The 24420-nt window shown below is 40.7% G+C and overlaps 2 protein-coding genes across 2 annotated transcripts in view; one reads left to right on the top strand and one right to left on the bottom strand.

Annotated features, from left to right (window-relative positions):
• Positions 1–738, top strand: part of ADAMTS14 (ADAM metallopeptidase with thrombospondin type 1 motif 14) — an 89481-nt gene extending 88743 nt beyond the window's left edge. Inside the window, exon 22 of the mRNA XM_070753951.1 lies at positions 85–738. Coding sequence (XP_070610052.1) covers positions 85–695 — 611 coding nt within the window. The 3' untranslated portion in view covers positions 696–738. The remainder of the gene's footprint in view (positions 1–84) is intronic.
• Positions 739–10383: 9645 nt separating this feature from the next.
• Positions 10384–24420, bottom strand: part of LOC139167592 (microsomal triglyceride transfer protein-like) — a 37524-nt gene continuing 23487 nt past the window's right edge. The window contains exons 11-18 of the mRNA XM_070752213.1: positions 24104–24316; positions 20972–21186; positions 19176–19276; positions 16560–16681; positions 14813–15034; positions 14498–14622; positions 11901–12071; positions 10384–10553 (exon numbers count right to left, since the gene is read on the bottom strand). Coding sequence (XP_070608314.1) covers positions 10409–10553; positions 11901–12071; positions 14498–14622; positions 14813–15034; positions 16560–16681; positions 19176–19276; positions 20972–21186; positions 24104–24316 — 1314 coding nt within the window. The 3' untranslated portion in view covers positions 10384–10408. The remainder of the gene's footprint in view (positions 10554–11900; positions 12072–14497; positions 14623–14812; positions 15035–16559; positions 16682–19175; positions 19277–20971; positions 21187–24103; positions 24317–24420) is intronic.

Here is a 24420-nt window from a genome sequence, read left to right as displayed (position 1 = left end):
GCAGCAGACAGTGTGCCTGAGCAAAGAGTATTTTCACTCCACTTCAAGAAACCTTTTTGTGATTTTTTCTCTCTCTCGTCACAGAGGTGTCTTGCCTTGGGGACAAGTCTGTATTCTGCCAAATGGAAGTCCTAGCTCGATACTGCTCCATTCCTGGCTACCACAAGCTGTGCTGTGAATCCTGCAGCAAAAGAGTTGCCACCACTTGGCCTCCTGGTGTTGACCGTACAGCCCCCGAGACTGAAATACAACAGGGAGCTGTCCTTCCCAGCCCTTTGCCACCACTGCCTTTCTACCCCACGGCTGCGAGTCGCCTGCAAAGGATAATGGCTACCACTGCAAAGGAGACAGGGGCGGTTCGTCCCTTGCCCACCATGACGACCAGTTTAACAGCCCACAGTATATGTCGGGCGACTATCCCCTGGCACTGTCCCGGCAACATCACCACAAGAGTTAGAAGATCAGTCCGCCTGCCTTCTCCTCGCCAGCTGACGGCTCAATGGATTCCTGAGAACCTCCAGATTAACTCAACACTTCAGGGGTTCCCTGTGATGCTGGACAAAATTTTAGCAGCATCGCAAGGAGACAGCAAACCATCCCGTGTCTCTTCAGGTGTAGCAGAACGGAGAAAGGACAATGGGGTATCCAAAGAGCCAGATGCCATTTCCAGAACCACTTCCTTGACATTGACATGAGCATGGCTATTCTTTGCTAGAACTTCCTCCCCCCTCCCTCTCCCTCTCTCTGTCTTTTGCTGTCTCTTTCTTTCTTTCTCTCCCCTTCTCTCTTCTTTCTTTCTTTCTCTCCCCCTCTCTCTTCTTTCTTTCTTTCTTTCTCTCCCCCTCTCTCTTCTTTCTTTCTTTCTTTCTCTCCCTCTCTTCTTTCTTTCTTTCTCTCCCCCCTCTCTTCTTTCTTTCTTTCTTTCTCTCCCCCTCTCTCTCCCCCTCTCTCTTCTTTCTTTCTCTCCCTCTCTCTCTTCTTTCTTTCTTTCTTTCTCTCTCTTTCTTCTTTCTTTCTTTCCCCCTCTCTCTTCTTTCTTTCTTTCTTTCTCTCCCTCTCTCTCTTCTTTCTTTCTTTCTCTCCCCCTCTCTCTTCTTTCTTTCTCTCCCCCTCTCTCTTCTTTCTTTCTTTCTCTCCCTCTCTCTCTTCTTTCTTTCTTTCTTTCTTTCTCTCCCCCTCTCCTTTCTTTCTTTCTTTCTTTCTTTCTTTCTTCCTTCCATCCTTCCTTCCTTCCTCAACAGATTCTTTGGGGCACCATCAAGACATTCTCATTTGAAGGATTCAAAGCAAACGCCCATTCATTTATAATAGCATTAACATTTTTACTCTTTTGTAGCACTTTTCTAAAGGCTTAAAAAAGCCAAAGAAAACCAGAAGCAAAAGGATACAGCTGCCATTTTGCTTACAACAAGAAGCCAAGAGTCACTGCCTCTAGATTATTTAAGAACATTATCTTCAGTAAGCAGCTTTTTCCTTTAAAGGTGCTAACAAGGTATTTTTTTAAGCAATAAGGGAGCACCCAAATCCAGGGATCCTGTTTTCTTCCTCTTTGGTTTCTTGCCCATTTCTGCTGCTATTCCTGTCATTCTGAAATGGGCCTTTTATTCCATAGCTTTAGCCTGAGAGGAGCATGGACATGGCAGTTTTAGGCCACATAAGGGAGGAGGAGATGTGGAGGAGAACAATGAAGAGAATTACAGTAGCTTAAAAAATAGGAGAGGTGTACATGTACCATTTAGATTAAGTAAGACTCCTAAACCCACAACACAGCATCAAATCTGATTGGTTGGAAGTCTTTGGGAAATTAAAATCTTTATTCCTGTGTTTCCCTGAAAATAAGACCCTCTCTTATATTTTTTTGAACACCAAAATAAGCGTTTGCCCTTATTTGGGGGGGAGGTCTTTTGGGTGCATGGAGCAAGATTATTAATTATTAATTACTAATTACTAATTATTAATTGCTAATTATTAATTACTATTATTATTAATTAATATTAATAATTATTTAATAATTATTATTATTAATAATTATTTACTATTTATTATTAATTGCTAATTATTATTATTAACTATTATATAATAATAATAATAATAATAATAATAATAATAATAATAATTTTGGGTGGAGGTCTTTTGGGTGCATGGAGCAAGACGGGGCTCCTCCTGCCATCTTACCTGGTTCCCAGGTCTGTCTCCCTAACCCTAACCAGAGGAAACGGTGGGGACTGGCTGCACATGCGTTTAAATATTTTCGGAGAGGGCTTATTTTCAGGGGAGGGATTATTTTTGGAGGGAAGGGTTTATTTTCAGACAAGGACTTATTTGGGGGGATGTCTTATTTTGGGGAAAACACAGTAGAAACCAAACAGGGAGAACGTACGAACATAATGGTTAATTGGCTGGATCAGATCAAATGACCATTTGTTTTAAATAAAAAAAGGTTGTCTAGTTGCCCACCTTATGAAAGCTGATTTATTTTTAAGGCATCTCACCTCTGTGCTCAACCTTTAGTGGGACATGAGTAATGCATTTAGAAGGGCAGAGGGGCAGTGGGTTGAGATGGTCATGGGTGCCAGACTAGAAACAGACAGGATGCTGCCCTCCTTGCCTGGAGTCTTCATGGAAGAGTCAATCTGTCTACTGTAGGATGCAATATCTGAACGCATGTTTGGCTTGGGCCAACACTTTACCCATTCAGGAAGTGCTTGTTACCTAATTCAGACAACATCTCTGATTCCAGGACTTCGTCTATAGCAGCACTTGGCTAGACAACCACGAGCAATGGCTTTCATAGAAAGAAGCAAGGATGCACTAGACTGGTTTTGCTTCTGAAATAATGTTAGAGGGGTAAATAGGTAGTGTGGAGGACCATTTTTTAATTTTTAAAATGTTTTGGTTTCTTTTGTGTTTCACGGTTCAATTTTCTTTGAAAGTATTATTTTACATTGGTATGGTGCTGTTTTGGATTCTGCTGGAGGTGGAAAATGAGAAGCCCAATCTTCCTACTTTTAGTACGATATGTGCATCAAGACATCCAGTATACATTAGATGTCCAATCTTGGGAACTTTAAGATATGTAGACTTCAATTTCCAGAATTCCTCAGTTACCAATGCTGGCTGGGGAATTCTGGGAGTTGAAGCCCACAGGTCTCAAAGTTGCCAAGGTTGGCCATGATTAATTAGATAATTGACTGCAGGTCCATTTAAAAACTGCTCAGGGTGACACATAACCAAGAACATTTGGTAACTTTGACCTTGATTTTATTAAGTATAAGAACATAAGAGGCATGTGTTATAAGATTACTGTCTACATACAGGGAATGATATACAGGGAAGCTATTAACCTACGTATTTTAATGACTAAATCAAGCCTGTCTTAATTCCCCATTTCATTCCATTCCATAGATGACTTTAAATCTCTTTATTTTCAGGCGATCTGGTTGGTTTAGATTTTATAGCAATCACTTTTCCCTTTCCTAGGAACATATATTTGCATTACACATGCAAGTTGAAAGTCCTAAACTATCTAGCCTTTTTTGTCCCCTTTTAAAATGGTACGAGCATAATCTCAGGGATCAGAACAGCTTTTATTTGCAGTAATCGAGGTTAACTTCTCAATTCTCACATTTTTGGGGGCTCTGTGAGTTTATTTGGGTATTGCTATGAAAAGACTTCCTTTTTTAGATGAGTGGGACGAATACCATGTTTTTCTTTTTTGCAAAAATAAATAAATTACTAGATCTCTGACAAACCTATAGTTGTTTGCATTCAGAATAGACGTTTAACATTTGTTTCCAGTGAAACTTTAGAAAAGATAAAAGTATACCTGTCACATTTTGAAAAACTGTCTTGAAAGTCTGCTGTTATGGGAAACTGATACTGATTATTTAAAATTGTGGGAAAAGAAATAGAAAGAAGATTGGCATCATAGTTTTATTTGGTTGAAATGATATAGGAAATCCCTTGTTAGCAGAGGTCAGAAGCATTCGTATATTTTCAGAGCCAGCAGCTAAACACTTGGATGGCTAGTATTTCATTCAATATTGTGAGGCTTGGTGAGGCCACACTTGGAATATTGTTTCCAGTTTCGGTCAAAATAATACAAAAAAAAGATACTGAGAGCCTAGAAAGCATGCAGAGAGCAGCAACAAAGATGATAAAGGGCCATGAGGCTAGACCATTTGATGAACAATTGAAGGAACTAGGTACATCTAGTCCAGTGATGGCGAACCTTTTTTTCCTCGGGTGTCGAAAAGGCATGGGCGTATGCTATTGCACATGTACAAGTGCCGACACCCAAAATTCAATGCCTGGGGAGGAAGAAAACAGCTTCCCCTGCTGCCTGGAGGCCCTCTGGAGGCCAGAAATGTACTGTTTCCCAACTTCTGGTGGGCCCAGAAGGCTCGTGTTTTGCTCTCCCCAGACTCCAAAAGCTTCCCTGGAGCTGGGAGAAGGTAAAAATGCCTTCCCCCATCCCCCTGGAGGCTCTTTGGAAGCAAAAAACACCCTCTCAGAGCCTCTGTGTGAGTCAAAAATCAGCTGACCAGCACACACATGTACGTAGGAGCTGAGCTCGGGCAACAGCTTGTGTGCCAGCAGATATGGCTCCATGTGTCACCTATGGCACCCATGCCATAGGTTCGCCATCATTGGCCTAGTCTAACAAAGAGAAGGATTAGGGGTGACTTGAATCTTCCAATACTTGAAGGAGAGACACAGAGAAAAGTTATTGACTTATTCTCCAAAGCACCCGAGGGCAGAACAAAAAGCAACAGGTTAAAGAGAGATCCTGGTTGGAAGTAAGGAGAAATTTCCTAGCAGTGAGAGCAGTAAACCAATAAAACAGCTTGCCTGCCAAAGTTGGTGGCTGTCTCATCCCTGGAAGTTTTCAAGAAAAAAAATTGGAAAACCATTTGTCCGGGATGAGCGGTAGGTTGCTCCTGATTCTGCAAACTGGTAGCAGTGGCAATGGGAGGCTCTGCCCATTCACCCAGGATGCTTCTGCACATGAGCAGAAGCACCGTGCATGCCCACGAGCATGTGAGCATGCACAAGCAAACTGGTAAAATGATGGGATTTAGAACTCACTACGGTCCAGGATGGAATAAAGACCCTGCATTGGGGAGCAGGTTAGACTAGAGGTATAAGGTCCTTCCATCCCTATGATTCTAAGAAAAGAATGTGATCTTTGGCTTCCTTTAATCTCACATGCTGCCCTTCTCTGTGTCCACTTTCCTTTTATCTCCTTTTATTCCACTATTCACTTTATTCTCATTCCTTTTATGGCATCATGGCCTTTAATAAGTTCTGTCTTCTAGCTTCATAGCAGACATGCTTATATGCTACAATTTTAGTTTCATTCCTCCTCCTCCTCCTTCAGCCTTATCTAACTCTTTTTTCATCACAACAGCTTAGTCAACAGCCAGTAGAAATTCAAGATAGAGAACAGGAGGATAAGAATAAAATTCATTTCCCAACAGTTACGTCACTGTTGGTAAAAAAAAGAATTCTCCTTCTGATCCTCCCCGTATCGCAATGCTGCGATAAGAGCTTTCATCCTAGCTATAGTCAAGTTCTTTTATTATAATGTAAATACTTATCCAAATCTTTAAGAGCATTTGAAAATTCTTGCCTTTGGGATCCAGTTTTCACTTCATCTGTTCCTCTTGAGTGTGTCAAACTGAGTTTGAATTATGAATGCTAATCCATTGAAGCAAAAGGGACTGGTGCAATGAATGTCATTTAAATTTTATCAAATTATTGAAAGCTGCTGTGAATCTATTAGCAAAAAATGCCTATGTTAGCTATGGAGTTTTTCTCTTTCCTAACAATTTTCATCTGCTCTGTTCACCATTTGTAGTAGAATCACCAGCAAGGTAGATAAAATTGATGATTTTAAAAAAAATCAAAATCAGATATTTTTGTTAATTTCAAACAGATTTTTTAAAAAATAAATTGGATTTTTTTTATTTTTATCAAATTTATTTTAATAAAAGGCTTTTGGAGTAAAAATCTATCTAAAGGTAGTTTTCCATTTAAGATACATTAATAATTTAGTTTATTCAGCATTAAATAAAATTTATGTAGCATGAGGCTGTATATTCTTCAATATTGGGACTGTTGGGGAATCAACAATGGGTCAGAGGAGGAGCTGCTGAAGGACAGAGATGACACTCTGTAAAAGTTATGATTTCAATTGAGCTCTTTTAAATCAAGCCTTTTTACTAGTGATTTAAATCATAATCAACTTGATTTAAATGAAATCCACCCTGATCACTAGCCTCAAAAGAGTCTACCTAAATCTTTGCAGCCTTCTACTCTGGACTTAGGTTCCCCCAAGACGGGGTTGCAAAGAGTGGAGCATGATTCTCTGCTGAAGCCAAATGTATGTTTACTCTGCCACCTTATAGAAATAGTTTTGGATCTAAGAAAATGTGCTTTTAGGGCTAAATGCATTAGAGCCATCAATGTAAGTACAGTGATACCTCATCTTACGAACCCCTCTTCATACGAACTTTTCATGATACGAACCCAGTGTTTAAGATTTTTTTGCCTCTTATTCCGAACTATTTTCACCTTACGAACCCGAGCAGCCGCCGGGATTTCCCTGAGGTTCCTCGATTCCCTTCATTTTTGCCAGCGCTGCTTTGAATCCCAGCGACAAACTCCCCCCTTCCAAACTGCATGGGGAAAAGACTCATGGAGCTCAAAAGAGGAGAAAGGTGTGGGAGAAATGAGCAGAACGGGATGGGCAAAAACGGGAGGGAAAGACTCATGGAGCTCAAGAGAGGAGAAAGGTGTGGGGAAAATGAGCAGAATGGGGTGGGCAAAAACGGGAGGGAAAGACTCATGGAGCTCAAGAGAGGAGAAAGGTGTGGGAGAAATGAGCAGAATGGGGTGGGCAAAAACGGGAGGGAAAGACTCATGGAGCTCAAGAGAGGAGAAAGGTGTGGGAGAAATGAGCAGAATGGGGTGGGCAAAAACGGGAGGGAAAGACTCATGGAGCTCAAGAGAGGAGAAAGGTGTGGGAGAAATGAGCAGAATGGGGTGGGCAAAAACGGGAGGGAAAGACTCATGGAGCTCAAGAGAGGAGAAAGATGTGGGGAAAATGAGCAGAGCGGGGTGGGAAAAAACAGGAGGGAAAGACCCATGGAGCTCAAGAGAGGCTCTTTTCACCTTGCTTGGGACTGCTACCTCTCCCTCTCTCCCCCCACTCTGTTCGCCTCAGCTTCGTCTGCCCGCCACTTTTTTTTTTAAAGCCTTAATGTTTTGGATTTTCCTAATGGGCTTGCACACATTATTGGCTTTTCCATTGATTCCTATGGGAAACATTGTTTCATCTTACGAACTTTTCACCTTACGAACCTTGTCCTGGAACCAATTAAGTTCATAAGACGAGGTATCACTGTATATAAAACAGTTTCTGAATGCCAAACTATGTTGTGTCAGGGTTTATGTCACTGAACACTAAAAAACAAGAGTATTTTTAGTTTGATCAATGATCCCATAGTTCTCTTCCCATTCTCAGTTGCTTGGGTCTGTTGGTTGCTCAGTAACATTGAACTCCTTATTGGAAATTGTTGGTTGAATATTTCTTTTGTAAGGAATGCAATTTTATCAACAAAATTATATTTGACTCTCCATTTGACCTTTAAGGGCTGAAAAAGAATCTGGTGACAATTTTGACATCAGTTCTTGTAGACCTCTTAATAACCACTCCAAGCAAAATGAGTGAGGATGTGGCACAAGTGGCAAGTATGTTCTCTTAACCTTGCATTTGTGAATTCAAACTGTCACCTCTTGGACTAACTGGAGTGTTATTTTCAAGACCAGCCTGAGAGTGACAAGGTAATTCTCACACTTCAGCAACTTTTGTAACACAAAAGTAGATTTGTATGTGGGAATGTTGGGAATGTTTCTTCTCTTTAACTCAGAATGTTCCTGAATTTGTTCCATTAACAATTAGGGTGTTACCTGTACCAATATAATAAATAGAACTCTTGCTTCAATGGTCCATACACAAAGAGTTTGGCATCCTTACAAAGAATTGTTATCCCTGGCCAGGCTATTATTTCCTCAGTCTGTCATAGTCTCAGCCATTTTTCCCTAACAAAGTTTTTTGTGCCCCCACCTTCTATTTATTCTTATTTTTAAACCATTTGGACATGATCCAGAGACCTGTTTCTCAAAATAGTACTAAGCATTGAAAAGTTTGTTGCAAAATCAAAGTAAAATGTTCTACCTTCATGTTAACTCAACCCTTTGAAGATCTCTGGGCAAAGTAAACATTAGGTGAACCCACTCCAATAGCCCCCAGAAGACAATTGTCCATTTATATCACTGCTACCAGGGAGAGAAAGTCTCAACTGACATGAAAATAGGCAGAAGAGTCCAGTTAAACCATTTTATTAAAGACAGATTTTTTTGTCTCTGGCTTCCATTCAGGGGAATGCTATCAGACAAATCCAATAAATGAAGAGTTGTAAACTTAATGAATATTATCATATGTAAGACTTTTGTAAATATGAGATTTGGATTTTTAATGGTATTTATTATTTTTATTATTTGGGGGCTGGGGGGTGAGAAGAGATATGTTAACTCTGTAAAAGAAAATGGGCAATTCATAAAGGACTAATGTTTTCTTTATAAAAAGAAGGAATACAAACTATGAGTAACTTAAAGTGACTGAATGGTCATTGATATAGGGCCATTTATGTTTGATTTCGGTGGCATGGAAGGATCAGCCTAAAGCTAAATTGCCAAGGGATTATATGGAATATTGGAATTTGTATAGGATATATCACATGCTGTGAAATATTGAAGCTTGGATAGACCTCAAGAAATATCCTCAAGTGTTAGTTGAGGTGGGGGAGACATCACCACCACCAAAAATTCAAAAGAAGCAGAGATTCTTTATTCTAAATAGAGAGTCCTCCATCCATACGCAACTGATTAATGGGAAGTAATATTCAGTATTTCTGGAAAGACAGGTGAAACAAGGGTGTAGATCGTGGGTATCAAACTCAAGGCCCATGGGCCAGATATGGCCTGCTTAAATCTGACCTGTGGAAATAGTAACGGACCAGTCTGTGGTGCCTCTGGTTCTTTGAGGCCTCTGTGCCCCATTTTTGGCCTTGATGGCCTCTTGCAGCACTCTGCTGGCCAAAGGACGGCATGAGGGGCTGTGTGAGACCCTCTCATGCCCTGTTTTGGCCAAAGAGTGCTGCAGGAGGCCATCCAGGCGAATAATAGGGTGTGGGTGGGCTTGTGAGCCCCCCATACCCTGTTTTGGTCAGCAGGGTGCTGCAGGGGGCCATGTAGGCCAAAGATGGGCTATGTGGAGATCCTTAGCCCGTGCCCCATTTTGGCCCAACAAGATATTGCAGGAGGCCATCTATGCCAAAAATGGGCATGGGGGGCATGTCTGGTCCCCGCAGTCCATTTGGCTGCCAGAGGCACTACGGCCCAATCCTTTGCTATTTCCAACATGGCCCTGTGGGTCAGATTTAAACACCCTATAGGCCTTATCCAGCCTGCAGGCCTTGAGTTTGACAACCCTGATCTATAAAATTTTAGATTGATGGTAAGAAAATCCATCCAGTGTCCTACTTATAGTGGAAAACCAAGCATGAAGACAATAATTGGTCTCAATTTGAAATGTGACATTTCCATAGAAGCATTATTACTCAGCTGCTGGAGGAATTATCTTCCTGAATTCAAATGCAACTGACCTAATATTTGTGGAAATTACATCTGGGAGTGTGATTTCCACTGAGAAATAATGAATTCATTACAATGATTTTAAAATTAGAATACTGTGCCAGTATTATAAACATAAATCTAGATGGCATGGATTCAGACTTTTCCTTAGGATTTCTTAAGGTTTCCACCCATTTAATTTCTCTGCATTTCGATGAAAATGCATGAATTTTCATATTTCATCAAAACTTCAAGCCAAATTATGTCCCTCTGGAGTTTCAGGAATACGTTTTTCTCACTTGAACAGTTTTAACTAAAAATGCCAAATGTCTTTAAAATACCAAAAGCCAGAATAGTGAAATAAAAACATTGGGAAATGGTATTATGGAGTATGCACAAAATGCATTTTTATACAATCAAGCTGTGTGAAGCGATGCTGTTTTGAAATAATATTATGAAAGGAAGGAACTTATAGGCTTCTGTAGATTAGTGATAGGTGTGACCATTGCAGCACAGATCGACCAAGGATTGGATAGATGGGCTTCAAAGATTCCAAGTCTGCTTTGTGTGATATTTGGCTTTGTTTTATCCTCCCAGTTAAAATAAGGCTCTGGATTCCCCATTTTAAAACTACAACGTAGATCAGATATGAAAGGAGAGAAAAGGACCAGTGAGCCTGCAATATAACAAATCAACACTGCTTTTATTATTATTTTTTCTCTGCAAGCAGGAGTTTACACATTTCAGAGTTGGCTCTATGGAAAGGAAATCCATGCCCAGGTATCGTACCTGATCTCCCTTTGCGAACATGAGTGCTGTAGTTTGCAGATGATTCAGAGATGAAGAATTTTTCCCTGCAAGGAGGAAATAAGTGAAACATACATGAAATTAATCTCATCTAATATGTAGCATCTGGACAGCATACTAAAAAGCAGAGACATTACCCTGCCAATAAAAGTGCATATAGTCAAGGCCATAGTTCCCTCTAAGCTGAGCAGTGAGCTCACTTAAAAATCATCATCAACTCAGAGTTTTTCAAACCTGCCCAGAAACCGAGAGGGAAAGAGTGAGAGGGAAGGAGAGAGAGAGGAAGAGAGGAAGAGAAAGAAACAGATAGAAAAAAGAGAGGAAGGAAAAGAGAAAGAAAAAGAATGGGAGTAAGGAAGAGAGAAAGAAAATCAAAATCTAATTTGAAACTAGCTCAACTATTTAAGTGGCATTTTGATATTGATAGAGTTGCCCTATTATGAGCTCACTGTTATAGACACACAGTACAGTATTTTATTTTGAAATTCTCTGAGGCAAAACAGGGTGTTTTTTTTTATTAATTTGTTTGTTTAATATTTCTGTGCCGCCCAGTCCCGAAGGGACTGCTGCTCAGACACTATACTTTGTTGGTCTGATGTTAATCTTGAAATTAATCTATCCTCACTAACTAATTAATTAATCACCCTCACTAACACTGACAGGACAAGCTTCTAGAATATAAACTGAGAGCAAACCCCATTCCTTGCTAACGCTGTTGATGTTACCTAGTTTGGCTAATGAAACATCTGCAAGAAAACCACCAAGCTCAGAGAGAATCAAGAACTCCTCATTGCCATTTGGCTTAGAATTTTATGGGTTGGGGTTTTTTTTAATACTGTATTCTTGAAATTTACACCATGAAATTTCTTGACAAAATCAGGTGGTTTAGCATCTGGACTGAACCTGTTTTGAAGTTTGATCTGCGGTGATCCTTACATGTGCTAGAGCCTGTTTAGTTCTTTGGCAATTGGGATAGACATTGCATGCTTCAACTGATCTATGGCTACAAGTCAGGAACAGCGCATGCTGCAGTGCTCACAATGGGAAGGTCATAATTACTTAGGCGATTACTTTTAAAGCAAAGTAAAGCAGTATTCATAGCAATGTCTAAGATTACTTCCTGGCCTTCTGGAAGGCTTTAAAAATATGGCTTTGCCTGCAGGCCTGGGGCTGTTGAGCTATGGCACTATGCTCTGGCCTAGAAATGATGAATGTTTTTGGAAAGGGGTTTTATTGTTGTACAGTATATGGTTTTATTATGTAAGCCGCCCAGAGTCCATCAGGAGTTGGGCGGCCTATAAATTAAATTAAATTAAATTAAATTAAATTAAATTAAATTAAATTATAGTTTTGGACACCATAGTGTCTTGCCTTAAAATTTAAATCTAGTTTACCTGTAAGAAACTGGTTGCTCTGCAAGCTGAAGACACATGGGCATAGGGCCCAAAGAAAGCCTAGCAAGAATGTCAACGTTTGTGCCCAGTTCTATGTCTGATTGGCTTTTGAGTGTGGCTTGAAAGAAGGAAGTATCCACTTCTGTTTGGAAATCAACAGTCATAGCACCTCTGTATTTGAGAGAAAAAGAACAGATCAATACTGACACCAGAGGGACACTTTTTGTTTTTTCTCCCCTTTAATTTGCTTTCTAATTTACAGAAATGTAAGAAGATTCCTGCCGGATCAGAATAAACATCAATTTGGTATTTGCCATAATGGGGTAGTGGGGTGGTTAAAACACTGGGCTTGTTTGAGACCTGAGCGCCACGGGACAAGAGGAGTTCCCATTTTTACCTCCGCTCCTGCCTACTTAGCAGTTTGAAAGCATACAAATGCAAGTAGATAAATAGGCACCACTTCAGTGGTGGGAAAGTAACAGTGTTCCGTGCTGTCATAATAATAATAATAATAATAATAATAATAATAATAATAATAATAATAATAATAATAATAATCCGCGGAGAGGGGCGGCATACAAATCTAAAAAATAAATAAATAAATAAATAAATGAATAATTAAAAATTATTATTATTATTATTATTATTATTATTATTATTATTATTACTTGGATTTGTATGCCGCCCCTCTCCATAGACTTGGGGCGGCTAACAACAATGATAAAAACAGCATGTGACAATCCAATAATAAAACAACTAAAAACCCTTATTATAAAACCAAACATACACACAGACATACCATGCATAACTTGTAATGGCCTAGGGGGAAGGAATATCTCAACTCCCCCATGCCTGGTGGTATAAATGAGTCTTGAGTAGTTTACGAAAGACAGGGAGGGTGGGGGCAATTCTAATCTCCAGGAGGAGTTGGTTCCAGAGGGCCGGGGCCTCCACAGAGAAGGCTCTTCCCCTGGGGCCCGCCAAATGACATTGTTTAGTCGACGGGACCCGGAGAAGGCCAACTCTGTGGGACCTTATCGGTTGCTTGGATTCATGCGGTAGCAGGCGGTTCCGGAGGTAGTCTGGTCCAAAGCCATGTAGGGCTTTAAAGGTCATGACCAACACTTTGAATTGTGACCGGAAACTGATCGGCAGCCAATGCAAGCCACAATGTCATCCTAGCCACACGACCACGGTAATGTCTTCAGACAGCGCAGGCTCAATGGCCTTGAAAGGAAAATGAACACTGTTGCCTATAGTCAGCAATGACTAGTGGAATAAAATCCACAGGGACTCCTTTTACTTTTTACTTCTCATAATGGCCAGATGGAGATCACCAAGCAGACCATGAGTGCATCAGTCTTCTCTTATTGTCACCCAGCAACTGATATTCAAAGAAATTGTGTCTCTGATATGGCCAATCCTGTAAGGCCATCTTTCATATTTACTGTTGGATCAATTTGAATATAAATGTGGAGAAGAAGTAGTTTAAAAATAAAGTGGGCCTTGTAGCTGACTATGTCATTGCCAGGGTAAATTTTCCTTGGAATGACACTTAATACTCTGTACATTTCCCCATTTGTTGGACAAAGTTTCCCAGATTCCCATACAAGTATGGTGTCAACTTCGAATTGAATCTGGGAGAAGCCATTTTTCTATTACTCAGTTGCCACACAGAGTGGGGAGGGGGAAGGAGGATGAAATGCGTGGCTAGACAAAACACAGAATTTTCTTGTGAGAACCAAGGTCATCTCTAGTGCCTGGAGAGCCCGCCAATTAATCTAATTGGCGAACATAACCTGTGACTTTTGGGGAATGTGACTTATACTGAAACCATGGGAAGTTGGTTTTGCATATGATTTTGCCGATATTATGTATCCAATAAATTCTTTGAGGAAAAACTTAGTATCAGAGTTCTGATTTGCTTGGAACCATGACATATTGTTCTTCAGCAGGAATTCTCAAGAGCACTGGTATAGGTCATCCGAAGGGCACCATATTGGCGAAAACTTCCATGATAAATAATGATATCTCAGCAGTGGCAGCCACTTGACCAAATTGCTATCAATGACTATTTGACCAAATTGCTATCAATAATAAGTGTATAACCAGAAAATTCTTCCTATACGTTTTCATTAGTGGATACAGTATAAAGACTTGGTTTCATGAACTTTGTCAGATAACTTTCATGAACTTTGCCCAATAAACTGTTTCAACTTGTCCCTCAGGATACCACAACAGAGCATTGCACACCAAAACAACTAGATACAGAGACAGTTTGTATCATCACTACTGAACACTTCAATCCCATATACCTATGTCTAAGTATATTTACCCATATAGGATAACTATTGCTTTTATTCCTCTCATCTGTTCTATTACCTTCTCTTTTGATATCACTGTTATGCTTTGTTATTATGCTTATTATTATTTTGTTGTTTTGCATGTACACTGAGAGCTTTTGTACCAGAGACAAATTCCTTGTGTGTCCAATCACACTTGGCCAAATAAAGATTTATATTCTATTCTTCCTATTCCTCAATCCATTCTATCCCATTCCCATGGTTTAGAGGTGAAATTGGTACCTATTCACATACCTTGATTTAATACTTGTATTGAATTCCTGCTCCCACATATTCATGTTGATATCAGCTGAAATATCTAAGCCCAGTCCAACTTGAAGAGTAATCACAGCTTGCAATCCAGATTGAAGTGGAACTGCCTGGAGCAATAATATTCTGTTACAGTTAAGTTGCCTTGGACATAGTCAGTGCAATCACTAAAGGTGCACAACCATTCCAAAATAAATCTAAGTTCAATTGGGCTTACTTCCAAGTACAGATATAAAAATTTCCTATTCTTAATGAGGTATAAATTTTAGAGTTGTCATAAATATCCTATGGGACTAATACCTGTTGATGATCCACCAAGAGCAGGTTCCCTTTAAGCACGTTCAAAGGCTCTCCTGAGCTCATAAACATTTTCGACATTAGATCTGAATATCCATCAAAGAAGACCATTGGCCGCAATGGGACATCAAGCAAACTGGCAGACATGCCAGCTGAAAAGTCGATTTGTTCCTCAGTTGCATCTCCACCCAACAATCCTTCAAGCCCTTTTGCTTCAACAACCACCTGCAGGATGCACAGAAAGTATGATAGCAATAGCACTTAGACTTATATACTGCTTCATAATGCTTTGCAACCTTTTCTTAGCGGTTTACACAGTCAGCATATCTGGCTCTAACAAGCTGGCTCCTCATTTTACTGACCTCAGAAGGATGGAAGGCTGAGTCACTCTTGACCCTGGTGAGATTTAAACTGCCAAACTGCAGATAGCTGGCAGTCAGCAGAAGTAGCCTGCAGTACTGCATTCCAACCACTGCGCCACCATTGCTCTGATGCACAGGTTTTTTTCTATATATATTCTGGTATGTTTTTAAAGGTTATGTACCTCTGTTTCCAAATTTCTACCAGGTTAGCCCATTAAAGGCCATTTAGGTCTTCTGCTAATGCCTGCTAGATTCCCCCTGCTAGTAGAGAAACTATTGATGACTAAAGCAAATGAAAGGCTTTGGTAGAAAACTAGGATATCTTTCTTCAAGTTGTTGTTAGACCAGGTGTCTCCAAACTTGTAGACTTGTGAATTTTAACTCACTGAATTCTGCAACTAACATAGCTGGCTGAGGAATTCTGGAAGTTGAAGTCCCACAAGTCTTCAAGTTGCCAGGTGTGGAGAACCCTAGTCTAGACAAACCCTTGGATTTCAACTCCCATCATCTAGAACTATACCATGGTGGGTAGAGTTCATAAAAACAGGGACCCAAAATATTTGGAAGGATCCAAAATAAGGAAGATAGACCCCAAACAAGTGACAGGAGTACAAGCATCGCCATTAAATTATGATATTTAATATGATCAAAAAGACATGTTGTTCCAGTCTACTTCTAGAATATCATCCTCAATATGTCACTTGGAGCAATGTAAATTGGTTTGAAAAAAAATCTGCATCATTGTTCCATAGCTAATGAAGCACTTTAAATTGCAATAAATTGTAATTAAAAATAATAATATTAATTTTAAAGCAGCTTGGATGATATCTGAGCAATCAATTGTCTATCTGGTTCCTAGTTAGTGAGTATGGATATTATTCAGGGCGTTCAGAAAAATTTTGGAATGACTTTATGATAGAAATACATCTTGTAGAAATTTAATGGGACACTAAGTAGCTGCCAGAAGGTGATGGCTAGGTAGCTAGCAGAAATCTTAACAACTGTGTTTGGACAGAGTCCTTATGTTCTTTTTCTCTGATCATAGCTTGCTCTCTCTGATATTTTCTCTCTAATATGTTTTGTTAGACATTCTATGTTGTAGCTAAACTGACAAAGAAAACTGGTAAGAAGACTTTTTTATTTGATATTCTTTGGACTGTTATTCTGACTGTGTATGATATGGACTGTTTATTCGATTGTGCTATTTCTTAAAGTAAACTTTCACTTACGTTAGTGTATCTGTGTGTGGCTGAATGGTTATTCATACCTACTCCAATACAACGTTTCTATGTCTATATCCTTGCTATTCAAGGGTTATTCTGCACATACGTTAACAAATTGCCTTCAATAACAGAAGAGACATTGATCAACTACATAAACTATCTGACCTGAGCTAGTTGGAGGTGGTGGCCGTGACTTTCAATATCAAAATTAGTGGTGCTCCTTTGAAGTAAACCAAAATCTGAGAATAAGAGTTCCACACCAAAAGTAGAAGATGCGTCTTCAGTGGCTAAAGAGGTGGGAATGGAGACAATAATGAATATAAAGGTTGCTGTGAGGTTTTATAAAGCAAATAAGAACTCCATCACTTTTTCAAAAGCTTTCCTAAAAGGAAAACCACATAGGATGTATATATTGTAGTGTAGGGAAAAACACATTTTAATACCAGCAGCAATTTTTAAAACTATTTTAGATGCCTGCAAACAAGGGTTGTGTGGAAAATGGCACCATGAATATCACATGGTAAGTAAATTTTTAAGAGTATTTCTAAATGTACAGTGGTACCTCTACTTAAGAACTTAATTCATTCCGTTACCAGGTTCTTAAGTAGAAAAGTTCTTAAGTAGAAGTAATTTTTCCCATAGGAATCAATGTAAAAGCTAATAATGCGTGCAAACCCATTAGGAAAGAAATAAAAGCTTGGAATTTGGGTGAGGGGAGGAGGAGGAAGAAGAGGATGAGGACACTCGCTGCCAAAAGAGGAAGGTGAGGTGAGGGGAATTAAAAAAATCCAAAACTTTAAGGCTTAAAAAAAAGAGAGGGACTCTGAGGCGGCGAGGAGGAGCATGCGCACCCTTCCGTTGGCTCTGGACTGCCAAAGCCTCCTTAAGTGCTACCGAAAGGTTCCTCTGCCAGCCCAGAAAAGTCCAAGATGGCCGTGATTAAAGGGAGAATGGCAGGAAACTGGCTGTGCCTTCGTGCCACTCTCAAATTTCCTCGGGTTCTTAAGTAGAAAATGGTTCTTAAGAAGAGGCAAAAAAATCTTGAACACCCAGTTCTTATCTAGAAAAGTTCTTAAGTAGAGGCGTTTTTAGGTAGAAGTACCACTGTATATATCTTTTATAAGTTCTGTCTCTCTAGAGTGGGTGAAGGATTGATAAGAGCAGTGAAATTTGACAAAAGGAGTTCAGGGTATGTGCAGCCCATGGCAGAGTGTTTTACTAGAGCACTGAAATCCATCTCAAGTAAAATATCAAACTCTCTCTCACGCTGGAAGTGTTTTTGCATAAAAGTACTATTTAGGATTTCTAAATGGTGAAATCCTAGAGAGGAGTCTATACAGTGATCCCTCGATTTTCGCGTTCTCAAGCTTCGCGAAACGCTATATCGCGATTTTTCCACCCGATGACGTCACTCCTTTCCTTTCTCATCTTTCTTTCTCTCTCTCTTTCTCTATCTTGCTTCTTCCTCTCTCACACTCTCTTCCTCCCTCTCTCATCTCTTTCTTTCCTTCTCTCTCTTTCTCTATCTCTCCCCCTCTTGCTCTCGAGCGGCAAGCGAGCAGCCGGGCGGGCGGGTGAACGGGCAAGCGGCAAGCGAGCGGCTGGGTGGGCGGGTGACGGGCAATTGGCAAGCGGCAAGCGAGTGGCTGGGTGGGCGGGTGAACCGGCAAGCGGCAAGCGAGCGGCTGGGTGGGCGGGTGACGGGCAATTGGCAAGCGGCAAGCGAGTGGCTGGGTGGGCGGGTGAACCGGCAAGCGGCAAGCGAGCGGCTGGGTGGGCGGGTGAACGGGCAAGCGACAAGCGAGCGGCTGGGTGGGCGGGTGAACGGGCAAGCGGCAAGCGAGCGGCTGGGTGGGCGGGTGACGGGCAACGGCAAGCGGCAAGCGATCTTGGGGTTTCCCCTTTGCCTGGGCGGCGGGAAGACCCAGGGAAGGTTCCTTCGGCCGCCCAGCAGCTGATCTGCTCCGCAGCACAGCAGCAGCGAGGAGCTGAAGATGGGGTTTCCCCTTTCCCCTTTGATACTCGAGGGATCACTGTATATTTAAAATGTATTTTCTGTGGTTATTTTATTCCATTAATAACCATAGCAGTACACTTAGGGATAAAATTGACCTTCATTTTCTGAAGGTCAAATACTATTTGTGATTATGGCATGTAGCATATTCATTGAGAGAGAAAGATGAGAGACAGAGAGACAGAGACAGAGAGAAACAGACCTATCATTGAAAAATAGTGATGAAGATAGATATAAAGACAGACAGATGGATGGATGGGTGGGTGGGTGGGTGGGTGGGTGGGTGGATGGGTGGGTGGGTGGGTGGGTGGGTGAGTGGGTGGGTGGGTGGGTGGTAGGTAGGTAGGTAGGTAGAGAGAGAGAGATAATAGATAGATAGATAGATAGATAGATAGATAGATAGATAGATAGATAGATAGATAGATAGATAGATAGAACCAACTAAGGGTGCTGATGCTTGATTAATACTTGGGAGGGAGAGTATCAGAAACCTCCTAGATTGGTTTGCAAAAAAATTAGCAGAAAATAATGGCAAGATAAAGTTTTATTTAATTGCTAAGAAAATTACCCAGATATATTCCATGAAATCATCATTACTGTATTTGACTTCAACTTTAAAAGAAACTTTACTTTAGCTCATATTCTTGATTGGCTAGAGCATTTTTTACCACATTGATACAGGACATCTTCATATATACTTCTGAATATCAAGGGGATTATTCTCTCATTTTTTTAGAGACATGATTAAATAGTACCACATTACTCACCTGCTAATAATCCTGAGAAAGAAATGGATCTGCCATCTTTAGGTGAGAAGTAGTGGTAATTATTTATCCTTGCATCCTTCATGACATCTTTGATCAGCTGCCTAGATCAAAAGGAGAGGTGGAGAAAAAATCAAAAGAAGTCATGGATGGACTCCAGCAGACAATGTTAAAAAAAAAGAAGACCACCTGCACTTTTTTGCCAAAATTTGTTAAATGAATCACTGCAGTTGTTAAGTTAGTAACACGGTTGTTAAGTGAATCTGGCTTCCCCATTATTTATTTATTTATTTAATTGGATTTGTATGCCACCCCTCTCTGAGGACTCGGGGTGGCTCACAGCATGTCCCAAAACAGAACAATAATATGAATCCATTTAATAATACATTAAAACAACCATTAAATTGTAATTAAAAGAAAACCTATCAAACCAATCATTCAGCAATCCTACTGAAAACATTCATTGTTCAGGGGGAAGATCTAAAAAATCCAAGCCTGGCGGCAAAGATGAGTTTTTAAACTCTTTTGGAAGGTGAGGAGGTTGGGGGCAGTGCGAATCTCTGGGGGGAGTTGATTCCAGAGGGCTGGCCCCCCCACAGAGAAAGCTCTTCCCCTAGGTCCCCCCAGCCGGGACCCTAAGGACACCAACTCTGTGGGAACTCACTGGTTGCTGGGATTCATGCGGCAGAAGACGGTCTTGGAGATAGTCTGGTCCTATACCATGTAGGGCTTTATAGGTTATAACCAACATTTTGAATTGTGCCCGGAAACAGATCAGTAGCCAACGCAGTCCGCAGAGTGATGGTGAGATATGGGCATTTCTTGGAAGGCCCAAGACTGCTCGCGTGGCTGCATTTTGGACGAGATGAAGTTTCTGAACACTCTTCAAAGGTAGCCCCATGTAGAGAGCATTGCAGTAGTCGAACCTTGAGGTGATAAGGGCATGAGGACCTGGATTGTGGGGGCAATATTCTGGCTCTTTAAAAAGTGCTATTGCTAATATGTTGTAAGCCGCCCTGAGTCTAAGGAGAAAGGCGGCATAAATAAATAAAACAAACAAACAAACAAATAAATAAAATTAAATTAAAAAAAACAAATAAACAAACAAGCAAACAAACAATAAATAAGTGACCGTGAGCAAAGACTCCCTGTCCAAATAGGGCCACAACTAGTGCACCGGGCAGACCCGGGCAAACGCCCCCCTCGCCTCAGCTGAGAGATGGTGTTCTAAAGTTAGCTGTAGATCAGGGGGACACCCAAGTTGCAAAGTTGTGAAAGAAGAAGGACTGTGAATTGCCTCACATTGCAAGCTAAGTATCACAGAACTGATAAGGGACTTGTACAAATTACCAGTTTGTTTGGAGACAAGTGCTCTTTGCTATAAAAAAAGAGTGCTTCGTTTATTTGCATTTTCGGTATAAAGAACATTAGAAACATAGAAACATAGAAGTCTGACGGCAGAAAAAGACCTCATGGTCCATCTAGTCTGCCCTTATACTATTTTCTGTATTTTATCTTAGGATGGATATATGTTTATCCCAGGCATGTTTAAATTCAGTTACTGTGGATTTATTTACCACGTCTGCTGGAAGTTTGTTCCAAGGATCTACTACTCTTTCAGTAAAATAATATTTTCTCACGTTGCTTTTGATCTTTCCCACAACTAACTTCAGATTGTGTCCCCTTGTTCTTGTGTTCACTTTCCTATTAAAAACACCTCCCTCCTGGATAATGCTGGTTGTCATGGAGAGGTAATATTAGGTATAATATTATGTAATGACATTCAGTATATAGTTTACCTGGTTGGATGGTTATCAGAAGATATAATGCCTTGAATTTTGGACAATATAAATGTTTGCATTTCTGGTGAAAGTCTTCTGCTGGCCAACAGGATATTGATGAAGTCCATGTGTGAGGGACTGTTATCCAAGAGAATTTCTGCAGCTGCCAACCTTGAATTTCTTTGATACTTTCTCTTAACTTGATGGAAAATGCGTCTCATTGCCATTTTAACCTGGTGCCAGAAAGCAGAGATAAACCATTGGGGTTTTTTAGTGCAATGACAATAACTTGATTTGAATGGCAAATTTTCTTCCATTCGAATGAGCTTAAATCCTTGACATGCTAGTTTTCTGTATTTCAGGAAATTGTTAAACTCCACTTTCTTCCAGATCTACGTGACATGGCAAAGTGCAAGGGATAATGGGGACATTATTTAAACATTAGATATTTTTAAATCCCTTTTTTGGTTTGGTTCAATCAAAGTATGTATATATCTAATTATCCTACCCCTTTCTTCCCCTACATCAATAGTCCTATGACTCAGTAGCATGGTGGCCTAATGGTGCAAATGCTTGCCTGCCACTTAGAAGGTTGAAAGTTGGATCTTAGGGAGCATTACATGTTTTTTCTCTCAGGGTGCAAAGAGAAAATATCTGTTGTGAACTCTGCATAGGTATCAGGAAGGGGATCTGGCCAGTCAAAGCTCCATCCAGTTGCCCTGACTCCAGCCCGAATCAAGGGATTACAGGGCTGTTAAAAGAAAAACAAAACAGTCCAACGACTGGTTCAAATGCAGTTAATAGCACAATGAAGGCCATGCATTATCTATTTCTAGCAAACCTATTTTCTGAAGTGTTAATGTCTGAAAAAGACTATGTCAAATACTTTTTTCAGAACAATAATACTGTCATTTAAGTCCACTATTCAAAGTCTGAGACTCTTTAAATCTGTGGCATTGCAGTTCTCATAACTGCAGTGCCACAGTTGATCTATTGTAACCTGTCTCTGGATTCAACCAATAGGAGAAACAGTCAAAAGTCCAGTTAGGAATAATAGAAACATAGAAACATAGAAGACTGACGGCAGAAAAAGACCTCATGGTCTATCTAGTCTACCCTTATACTATTTCCTGTATTTTATCTTACAATGGATATATGTTTATCCCAGGCATGTTTAAATTCAGTTACTGTGGATTTACCAATCACGTCTGCTGGAAGTTTGTTCCAAGGATCTACTACTCTTTCAGTGAAACAATATTTTCTCATGCTGCTTTTGATCTTTCCCCCAACTAACTTCGGATTGTGTCCCCTTGTTCTTGTGTTCACTTTCCTATTAAAAACACTTCCCTCCTGAACCTTATTAAACCCTTTGACATATTTAAATGTTTCGATCATGTCCCCCCCTTTTCCTTCTGTCCTCCAGACTATACAGATTGAGTTCATTAAGTCTTTCCTCATACGTTTTATGCTTAAGACCTTCCACCATTCTTGTAGCCCGTCTTTGGACCCGTTCAATTTTGTCAATATCTTTTTGTAGGTGAGGTCTCCAGAACTGAACACAGTATTCCAAATGTGGTCTCACCAGCACTCTATATAGCGGGATCACAATCTCCCTCTTCCTGCTTGTTATACCTCTAGCTATGCAGCCAAGCATCCTACTTGCATTTAATAAAAAATGTAAGGCACTGTGGAAACAATGGAATTAATTGCTGATGAAAATCAAGAAACTATCAAATTACTGTATATAGCAGTGATGGATAACCTTTTTGTTGTTGCGTGCCAAAAGCACGCACGTGTGCTTTTGCAATGCATGTATGACCCACCCCCTGTGTGCCTGTTGTGAGTGCTCCTTGTCCACCTCAGGTCATGTCAGATTCTGAGAAGGATGAGCCAAGCCCCTCTGGATACCCTGGGCCAGAGGGGTTGCTAGCTGATGCAGAGAACAAGAGTGAGGGAGAAAGTGTCCCGAGTGAGCCTGAGGAACCACTAGAGGGGGCTTGATATGACAATGAGGGAGTGGTCCCAGCCAGAGGATGAGGAAGACATTAGAGGGGATAGCCAGTAGATTGACCCTCGCTATAGGAGATGGTTGAGAAGGCGAGAGGAATTATTATTATTATTATTATTATTATTATTATTATTATTATTATTTATTAAATTTGTATGCCGCCCCTCTCCGTAGACTCGGGGTGAATCACAACAATAGTGGCAAAACAATGTTGCATAGTAAAAGGTATTAACTTACAGCCTGAGCCTCTTTGGGGTGTGATGTCACTTCCAAGCAGTATAAAGGCAAAGGATTTTGGGTAATTTAGTGTGGGATTTCAACGCCATTCATGGAAGAGGTTGTAGAGTGGGGATGTGCTTGAACAAGGCTTCATAACCATGATTTCTGCCTCAATAAAAGACATTCTCCACTGGAGGATTTTTGCTCGGAATCTTAAGGAGCTGATTCATATGTTTAAATGATAAGTGGACTGGTTATCTAAGGAATTCCAATTAGGCTGAGTTTGGTGCCTTTCCTAGACTATGTTGAAGCTTAGCTCTGGAGAGAGAGAAATAACTCCCTTTCCCTTGCCGTTTCAACTCTGCTTGCCGCTGTATGTGCTTTTATCAATAAAGAGTTTGATTTTACCATGAAATAAGGGTCTTTTGAGTCGGTGGGTTCGTTCTAAGGGCCTTGCACAGAACAGTGCCCTGCCCTTGAGCATGCAAACATGACACCTTGTGACCCTGTGACCCCCCATGCATGCATGCATGACCCCTGTGCTCCCTCTGCCCCCGTGCATGTGTGCATACCTCTCATGCTCCTCCATCCTCATGCATGTGTGCGAGACTTCCCTGCATGCACCCCACCCACTATGTATGTGCATAAAACCCCCAGCATACATTCATGACGCCCCCCTCTGTGCATGAGTGGCCGAGACCTGGAAACCAGCTAGCGAGCAGGTAGTGCACATGCACGCATGGTGGAGCTGACTCAGGTGACGGTTTATGTGCCCGCCTGTGGCCCATGTGCCATAGGTTTGCTGTCATGGGTATATAGCTTCTGGACTTCCTGGCAGAGAATAGCAGCAATGTTTCATTAAAGCATTGGCTTTAAGGATTAATTCTTAGCAAGGTTTGTTTTAGCGACAGGACATTCCATACCATGCTTGTGATGTGCTCCGTGCTGAATCTCTTTAGAGCTGTCACCGCTGCAGCTGACATGGTGGGTGAGCCTTCCTCTGCATAATACAAGAAAGTGGGGATGAATTCTGGGAGCAGAGTACTTTTCAGAGATGACAAGTGTATCATCTTCACCGAGTTTGTCTTGGAGCCATGAAGCTTTTTCAGGATGGCTTCCTTTGTAAGGCTGACTTCCTAGTTTATTTGAGAGATGGAAAGAACGAACCAAAAGGAGCGACATTAGTCAAAACTCTAATTGGCAATCCAAAGTGGAAAGGAGAAGAATGCTTTATCAACTC

This window comes from Erythrolamprus reginae, chromosome 5, assembly GCF_031021105.1.
Source record: "Erythrolamprus reginae isolate rEryReg1 chromosome 5, rEryReg1.hap1, whole genome shotgun sequence".
NCBI lineage: Eukaryota > Metazoa > Chordata > Lepidosauria > Squamata > Dipsadidae > Erythrolamprus > Erythrolamprus reginae.
This window is presented reverse-complemented; position numbering and strand designations above follow the sequence as displayed.